Source organism: Triticum aestivum, chromosome 4A (assembly GCF_018294505.1).
Source record: "Triticum aestivum cultivar Chinese Spring chromosome 4A, IWGSC CS RefSeq v2.1, whole genome shotgun sequence".
Classification (NCBI taxonomy): domain Eukaryota; kingdom Viridiplantae; phylum Streptophyta; class Magnoliopsida; order Poales; family Poaceae; genus Triticum; species Triticum aestivum.
The window spans coordinates 33847915-33857456 of record NC_057803.1 but is presented as its reverse complement, the minus strand read 5'-3'; the positions used below and the strand labels follow the sequence as shown (position 1 = coordinate 33857456).

General features: G+C 43.1%; 1 protein-coding gene across 1 annotated transcript; it reads right to left on the bottom strand.

Moving 5' to 3' along the window:
- Window positions 1–534: 534 nt before the first annotated feature.
- Window positions 535–6516, bottom strand: LOC123084935 (serine--tRNA ligase). The gene is made up of 10 exons (XM_044506477.1): window positions 6229–6516; window positions 6071–6141; window positions 5821–5982; window positions 5374–5479; window positions 2522–2715; window positions 1986–2089; window positions 1721–1904; window positions 1438–1617; window positions 1101–1322; window positions 535–1014 (listed from the first exon to the last, which is right to left on the bottom strand). The coding sequence occupies exons 1-10, from the start codon at window positions 6386–6388 to the stop codon at window positions 1000–1002; spliced, it is 1398 nt and encodes a 465-aa protein (XP_044362412.1). The 5' UTR covers window positions 6389–6516; the 3' UTR covers window positions 535–999.
- Window positions 6517–9542: the final 3026 nt, after the last annotated feature.

Sequence of the window (9542 nt, the reverse complement as noted above, 5' to 3'; positions counted from 1 at the left end):
ACAGTTAACAGACAGCCGTTTTGGTGTCAGGATAGCATGTGTTTTCGTACACCAAGTATTCGAATCGACGTCTTTTGAAATACGCCCAACGGTAGGTTGCTCGATTCAAAATGTAAATGGGGCACAAGATGCACATGCTGTGCTACCCTCACCCTGCTGCAACTGGCAACTGCAAATCCTGGCGTTTGAAGGCTACCCGAATGCAGTAAATTGGGGTCAAGAGATACAGTAACGTCGAGCAGTGAAAGGCCTGGAACGTGGAGGAACAGCGCTAGCCTGACATGCCCAGAAAGGAGTTGAGCAGCGATCTGTGGCGGGCTCCGCGCCATGATCCAGCGCACCAACAAAGATCAACACACATCGAGGTGACGAGCGGTGGGCGGTGGCTCACAAGCTCACCCCCTCAATTGGCTCCGCGCCACCGCTCACATGCAGGCACCAGGCAATGTGGCTTGTGTGGTAGCCTCCGAGTACCAGGCAATGAGCGTGATTTATACACATCAATCAGCCTTCAAACCCACCATAACAAATAAGTGAAGTCAAAACAACTTAAACGATTAATGAGTGACGTAAACTAATAACTACAATCATGAAAAGATATTAATGTACTTTCTGGTAAAATCTGAGCACATATCCTGGATTGCAATGTTTTGTAAACAGAACATGCAAAATGGGGCACCAATTCAAACTGCTGCGCCGTCCAGATCTTCAGTCGAATCGCGGATGAGGCCAGATGCCAGGTTGTGCTAATTAGAAAGATTATACAAGCCGCCATGAATGTGGTTACAGCCGGCTGTATAGCCCGATTGCCGGTGTCGGTTTCCCTTTTTTCATTTGGTTGCCCTAGCTTTGTAACTTCGACTTCATTTAATGAAATATAGCGCCACGATGTCTTTTTGTTAAAAGGAAATGGGACACCACAGACGACCCAGAAATTAACAAAAGGATGTATCATTATCTGCCTGATGGAAATAAGCTTCCATTCTCCCCTTTTACAGCTCAAGCTGCATTTCCCTGCAAGTAGAGGACGAAATAAACGCTCAGATGGTGGATTAACATGTTAACTTCTGAAACATGAAAAGCAAAGAGGAGCAAACTACCTTTGGTTTAGACTTGCTGGGTTTGGAGTCAGCAGCTTGTTTGCTATCAAGAGGACGCTTGAAAGGAAGGAAATCTATCCCACCCATGAATGGCTGCAGTGCTTTTGGCACTTCAACCCCATCCTCCCTCTGGTAGTTCTCCAGAATACAGCATAGGGTCCTCTCAGTTGCAGTCAGCGTAGAATTCAACATATGAACAAACTGTTTCGACTGCTCGTCATTCTGCAATTTGAACATGCATCAGTGGTGATAAGTGATCAGGCATTTTGATCTACACTAGGTAGAAGTACAGCAGAGTGCTGTTATCTACCAGTGTCCATTTGAAACAAAACCCTACCTTTTTCTGGCCATAGCCTATTCCAAGTCTCCTTGCCTGATAATCTGTGCAATTTGAACAGGATACTAGTTCTCTGAATGTTTTTGACGCAGGGAACCATGCTTCCAAATCATACTTCTTAGCTGCTGCATCATTAAGCGCACCAGAGACAATCGAAACTAGTTGATATGGTAGGCCAATCTGTAGCAAGGTGGACAATATAGAAATGTTTAGACATGTCAAAAACACACAGTCGAGGCTATAAACATGGTGTTTAAGGTTTCACAAAGCTTCAGATTCATACCTCCTTATAAAAATCTTCTGCATTTTTTATCATCTCCTCGTGCATTTCCCAGGATTCATTGTCATTTGGACTTGTGGCACAGAACTGTTCGATCTTTTCAAACTGGTGGACTCTGAAGATGCCAGCTGTATCCCTCCCGTGTGAACCAGCTTCTTTCCGGAAGCACGTGGAGAACCCAGCATATCTAAACAGGCAAAGTTAATAACCGAATATAACTAATGCATAGTGACTGAAGAGAAGCTACTTAATCTTAGGCATTACCCACCTAATTGGCAAATCAGCAGGATATATCCGATCACCCAGATGATAAGCACATAGTGGTTGCTCGGATGTAGCTATGAGATACTTATCGTCTCCGTCACCTGTTACCTGCCAAATGCAACTAATGGTCATGGACATTATATTACATGCGTTGGGTCAAATAATACCATTTTGAAACATCATTAGTTCAAATCAACAATGATCATCAGGAACCAGTGTACTAACAGAATTAAACGAGCAATAGTTCTCCAAACATCCCCCTAAACAATACATCTCAAGACTAGCCAGATAGCGAACTGGATTTGAAAGGATACTTGTCTGAGAACACACTACCAATCTGTCTACCATAATGTTTAATGAAACTGGGCGGTGCTTACTGAAGCTGTGAACACAATGACAAACTGGCAACAAGAGAATATGTTAGCATGCCCAGAGAAAGCATTGGAAAACATGGCCAAGTTTTTCAATACACAAATAAATGAAAGTAAGGATGCTCAATAACACCATAATATGTAAGAAGGGACACCTCTTTGGGCTTACTTTATAGAGCTCCTCATCAAATTGGGCCAACTGGGCACATTTTGCCATGATTTCCTTTCTCATGAAAAAAGGAGTTTGCATTGGTGTGAAGCCTCGTATTCTCAGGAATGTTAGGCCAAAATTTATCAATGCCTGGTTCAGGAGGACACCATTGCCCTTCAAAAAGAAACCTCTTCCACCAGCTACATCGGCACCTGCAAAAATTTGAGTGGGCAACAAAGTATGAGGGATAGCTAAACATTTAATAGAGCAACATAACATGATAATAACAATGGGTTTCTGTTAAGAGTACGTAATGGGCCTAATGGGCCTGGGCTGGCAGTATAGCCCGTTAGTCATAGGGTTAATTAGAGATAAGGGTCGCTTGCTTAGGGGTCAAGTAAGCTTTGCTGGGGAGTCAAGTAAACCTCTCTATATAAGGGGAGGAGATGTATCAATCTAATCAAGCAAGAATTAAGAAGGAAATCCCTTCCCTCTTGCTCGGCCGTGGGCAAAAAGGCCCCCGGCCGGCCCTCTCGCGCCCTCCTTCTAGCAGGACCATAACAATCTGGTATCAGCTTTTCCAGATTCGATCATGTCCAGCCCTCCACCGAGTTCTTCCCACCCGCCGCCGCCGCACACCTACCCGCCGCCACCAGCGTCTTCATCGGCGCTGCTGCCCCACACAGAAGGCGCGCCGGCATTGGGCGTGCTGGCGTCCTCAGGGGCGATTGCACCCTCTGCCCCGGCCCCGGCGCCGTCCGCCCTTGTCCTCACCCCGGAGCAGATGACAGCCGCAATCCTGGAATTATGGCAGGCCGTGGCGGGCATCAAGGCCTAACTCGTCGGGCCCTATGCGCCCCAGTCGCATCCCCAGCAGCCACCTCCTCCGCCGCCACACCAACAACAGCTACCCCCGCCGCCGCCGCCCTTGGACGCGACCACGGCGCCGGTCATCTCGTACCAGTATGGGATGCCCTACGACGGGACTGCGACGACCTCGTTCCCATCAGCGCCGCCGCCGTCCTAGGGCGTCCCCATCCAGCAGCTCAAGTTCCCGCCGTCGCCGTCACCGCTTCCGGCTTGGATCGCTACCCGCCACGTGTCGGCGGCGGTGAGGCTGCAGGCTGCTGCGCGCGGCCTCCTAGCGCGTCGGCGTGTGCGGGAGATGCGTGGTCTGCAGCTGCCACTCCTCCCAGTTGCGCTTCGCTGCGCAAAGGACCTCGATCTCGACCGCTGCGTCGGGGATCTTGGGCATGCGGTTTTCCCCACGGGTGGCGGGCATGCTGTTTTCCCCACGGACAGCGACCTCAAAGTCTGCGACATCGGCGGTTGGGGGGCGCACCCCTCCTCGCCATTCTCCATCGAAAGCCCTCCACTCTTCCCTGTGCGGTGCAAACCAACAGCCGTCCGGCGGGGAGAAGGCATGGTGTCACCGACAGGAGCGCACCGCGTAGCACCACTGCATTCCTCCGCCGGCCGCCGCAAGGGCTCCTCTGCTGGTCGCTCTTGCGACCACTTCCAGGTGGCCATACACATGCACTCCTTTTGTCTAGATGGTGTCCATGGGATCCAGGTGGCTGCACACGTGCACGTCCGACGTGCGGATGGTGTCCACTTTATGTTCAGGGGTCCAAAATAAAGGGTCTCGGTCCATTTCAGGTTGGGAGTAATAAAACAAGCCGAGATGTAAAAGACTTGTTTTTAGGTGTTAGGTTTGTGTTGCGTCGAGTCATGGTTATAAGTTGGTTAGGTTGCAACTCGAGGACAAGCTGCACGTCCAGGTGGGGTGTAGTGTTAGAGTACGTAATGGGCCTAATGGGCCTGGGCTGGCGGTATAGCCCATTAGTCCTAGGGTTAATTAGACATAAGGGTCGCTTGCTTAGGGGTCAAGTAAGCCTTGCTGGGGAGTCAAGTAAACCTCTATATAAGGGGAGGAGATGTATCAATCTAATCAAGCAAGAATTAAGAAGGAAATCCCTTCCCTCTTGCTCGGCCGTGGGCAAAAAGGCCCCCGGCCGGCCCTCTCGCGCCCTCCTTCTAGCAGGACCATAACAGTTCACATATTGAGTAACCCCAGAGAGCTTGTTCTATTATATTATGAGAAAAGAAAAGAGGCTTCCTAAGTTTAAAAGAACAAACGTTTCATAAGCTTGAAGGTAGTGCAGGTAGATGCAAACATAAGAAAGTTGTTACTATTCTGCTACTAAATTTGATGGTCTGGGGTTCCATGACATCGTACAGAGCAATACAAATACAATCTATCAATCCCATCCCATATTCCCATATATGTATCAACAGCAATTGATAATGGTTTTTGTGACGCCACATACTAGATAAAACAACAGAATCAACGGTGCTAGTTGAAACCAGAAATTTCAGTTGCTGATACAGCAGTGCTAGCTGATGCCAGAAACTTCAGTTGCCGAGACAGCAGTGCTAATTGATGCCAGAAACTTCAGTTGCCAATACAGCAGTGCTAGTTGAAACCAGAAATTTCAGTCAAATACACAAAATACTATTGCAAGTGTTTCACAAGACATTTTGCCAAATCAGCCATAAAGCAAAGCATGCCCCAGAATTGTGCGCATGCAGTCATACAAATTGTAGTCGTACTGATTATTAAGCCAAAACCTATATTTGTCGGTATTGCTGTTCATCCAAAGTTTGGAACAAAAGTTATTGTTTTAGTCTTACAGAGAGGCAGAACAAAATCCATTCTAGAATGACAACTAGCGCAACAAGAGAAGCAATTTAGTACTACGACAGGGTAAAGGAATATGCATTTGAACTTTCAACTAAACTTGAAACAAGCTAATCCAAACACAATGAGCAAGCATTCGAGCAACAGATGATTGTTTTTTAGCACATACCCTTGTCCAAAGATGCAATGTCAAGCATTAGGCAAAGATCCACATGATTCTTCAAGTTCTCCTCCAGTCTCCTCTCTCCCCATGTCCGGACAATAGCATTGTTTGCCTGAGAGAAGGAAATATTAAACCGCTTGAGATGCAGATGCCTTAGTATCAGTTCTGTGAAGAAAAGCTTGCCAGGATATTTCACATTACTAGAATAGGCACGTCCAATTGCTCACAAGCAGATTCAAACCCAACTGAACGTAATGCAGTGATCTTTCTTGTATATTACTATAGTGCCTAAATTGCAATAGGGATACCAATAGAGGAAACAGGAGAGTGAACTAGGTCGAAAACTAGAGCTAGTAGTTGCAAACAATTGCTAAAAAGGACACAATGCAATCAAACCAATGTTCTCTTAGTTATCTGGAACCACGAAATGTAAGGTTTGCACTTTCAACGCACCTCGTCGCCGCTGATGGGCACAGATTCATGCACGAGGTTGCCAATGGTGACGAGCTTGGCATCGAGGGTGGTCTTGGCCTCCTCCACATCCTTCTCCTTGGCGGCCAGCCTCCTCTTGATCTCCTCTGTGCTCTGTATCAGCTCCGTCGCATCCTGCTTTTTCTGCAAAAATTCGACATACCCACGGTCACGTGCGAATCCAGAGCCAACCTAAACGGGGCGAAAACAGAGCAAATCGACGCGAACGTACGGCCTTGAGCTTGCCGATCTCCTTGCTGGTCTTGTTGAGCTCCTGCCGGATCTTGTCAAGCTCAAACTGCCCTGCAGAGACAATACATACATCCTGGGGCTCAGGGTCCGCGGATCCGGAAGGTTCTGGGAGGGGTCAGGGAGCGGAGGAGCTCTTACTCTGGCGCCACGCCTCGTCGAGGACGATGACCTCGTCGACGAGCGCAACGTTTTCTTCTAATGTTTCGGGCTTGGCGTCGGCGGAGCGTCTGCGCTGCGACTCGCGGACAAGCTCAGGGTCGCCGCCCTTCTCCTTGCGGAAGAGGTTGATGTCGAGCATCTTCTCGCGCGACGGCGGCTACGGGTGGGACGGCGGCGGCGGCGGCGGCGGCGGGGAGGAAGGGATTTTCTTCTCTGTGTTTTTCTTTGACACGGGGAGCAAGGGTTTTGACGCAGAGAAGATGGCGGCGGCCCCAAGTTAGTCCATTTTGTCCTCGCAAATTGGCCCACACGCCTGTAAGTCCTTGGGCACGGCCCATTTAGCTCCTTTTTGTCTTTCTCCTCGCTGTAAATATTTGCATATGTTCGGTTGATCCATGTATAGTACTCCCTCCGTCCCAAATTTGTACTAAGCTTGAGACAGTTATTTTGGGACGGAGGGAGTAGTATTTTCATCTGAAAAAAACGTATATGTAGTAGCTTTATCACCAGTTTCGGGAACCTTTTAGAAGATTCCATCAAAAAAAATTAATGCAGCTTTCTCTTGCGTTTTTTCAGGACGACTTCTATTTTATTTTCCCTTTTCCAAATACGTGAACATTTCAAAATTATAAACTTTTCTTAAATTTGTGAAAATTTTCAAATGCATGGAATTTTTACAACTTATGAAGTTATTCAAATTTGTGAACATATTTAAAAATCTAATTTTTTTCAAATTCATGAACTTTTTTTTCAGGTTTGAGAACTTTTCCTGAAATTTATTATTTTTTCTCGAATTGGTGAACTATATTCAGAAATTCATGCAATTTATAAAACTTGTGATTTTTTCATTTTTCTGTAAAATTTTATAAATACACGATTTTTTTTCAATTTTATGAACCTTTTTCAAAATCCATGATTTTTTCAATTTTTCTGGGGAAAAATAAAATCCATGTTTTTCAGATTATTTTTTTCCTAGAAAGTGAAGTAAATTGGTCGACCGGTCGAGCAGTGAAATCGGACAAGTGCCCAGATAGACTAGGCACGCAAGGCATCGTGTTAGGCTGGCCGATGAAGACCAGGCGTTTGACCGCCACATCGTTCTGTGGCGCATAATGAGTTGTAAAAGAGATGTCAGTGGATAGACATGAAATGCGCACCCCGGGAGATGATTCACTAGTGCCCTACACTCCTTTTTTTACTTTAGATTTTTTCTTGTTTTCTCACTTTTAAATTTATTACAATTTTGAAATCAATAAATAGTTTTTGAAATTTTAGAACAAGTTTAGAAAAACTCCGGAATACTTTTTGAAATTCATGTACATTTTTTATTTCATGAAATTTTTGAAATTTGTAAATATTTTTAAAATTCGTTAACACATTCTGAAATTGTGAAAGTTTCTCGAATTCATGAAACATTTCTCCAAGTTATGAACATTTTTTTAATTCATGGATTTTAAATTATGAATGTCTTTTGAATACAAGAACATTTCTACAAGTCATGAACATTTTTTGAATTTGTGAAAATTTTATTAATTCACGAAAGTTTTTGAAATAATGAAAGTTTTTTAAATTCACGAACATATTTCCAAGTTCGGAACATATTTTGAATGCAAACTTTTAAAGAATTCGTACCAATGTTTTGTAATTCAGGAACATTTATAAAAAATTGAAACATTAATTTTAATTTCAGAACTATTTTGAAATCCCGAATATTTTTTAAAAGAAGAAAAAATATTGCAAAGAACAACAAATGACAAAAAATGAAAGAAAAGAAACATGAGTGTGGGTGGGGGAATGTAAGGTACACGATTGCTTGCTATCGCCAACAAGCCCGCAGACCGCAGCACTGCCACCTCGCGTTTTATATTATTTTTTAAAACTTAAATGTGTATATGATTTTTTAAACCTAAATTTACACGAGCATGCATGGAGGCTAGGTGAGTAAAGATGTGGGTACGCCAGGCTACCGCCATGCAAATTATGTTTCCTTTCCATTTTAATATTAAGTTTAAAACCAAAATTTACATGATTTTTTATTAGAAGAAAAAAAACAAAGTGAATTTGAAATTTTTTAGCACGAATGCCTTTAATAAAAATATTCACAACAGTGCAAAAATGTTTCTACGTTGAAGAAATGTATGTGAATGTTTTGAAAATGTGTACATGATGTACAAAAATGTTGGCATAGCATAATGAAAATGTAGATGGCATTTTAAAGAAGTACTATCGCATTCCAAAAAAATGTTGTGGCATTTAAAAAACAATTATACAATGAAAAATACATTTTCATATTTTATGAAAACGTTTATTTCGATCAAAATGTACATTGCATTTTAAAAGGAATATTCACGTGTTTCCAAAGTAATGTCGGTGAAATATTTCAAAATGTTTATGAATCGTAAAAAAATGTCCTAGTAGTTTGAAAAAATATATTGACATTAAAAATATGTTCAGAATGTATTTAAAAAACATTTACATGTGTTTGAAATAGTGTTCATAATATGTTTTCAACAAAAATGTACATTGTGTGTGTGAGAAATCTACAACATGTATTGAAAAAATTGTTTCACAACTACACTGAAAATGTTCAATATGCGCTGAAAGAAAGTAGGCATGTGTTAAAAACAACAAAAAGTGATGACAACTGACGAAGAAACGTAAAAAAAGAAATGAAAACCAAGAATAAAAACAAAGTACACCGAAGGAAAAAGCCTGTAATAATAAAAATAAAATCAAAGAAAAAAACTGAGAAAAATCAGTGCAAAAAAAGGAAACATGAGAACTAAGCAAGTTTTTGTTTGTGAAGAAAACAAAGGATAAGAGTGATAACCTACAAAGAAACGAAGAAAACCAATAAAAGACAAAGAAAAACTGATTGAGACACAAAGAAACTTCCTCGCAAAAAAAAAGAGACACAAAGAAACTTGAAGAAAAAAATAAACGATGAAAAACCAAAGTGAGCGCAGCCAGCATCGAGCGACCCGAAGTATGCAAAATGGACTGGCACCGATACTATAGCACAAAGGATAAATTTTCAGACAAGCGTACCATACAACTCGCTACAAGCAAGACACATAGTCTCCGCGCTCTCCCGATTCGTATTTGGCACTTATAGCCCAATTGGTAAAGGGCGCACACCGCTCATACTAAACTGAACAGCCCAGGTAGAAGCCTGTTTTGTTTTTTGCGAACATCACTATCCGGTTTTGTCAAGCTTCTAGAATCTTCTAAAGATTTTCTTAAAATTTCTTCTTCTTTTTTCCCTTTTGTTTCCCTTTTTCTCTATTTTTTAT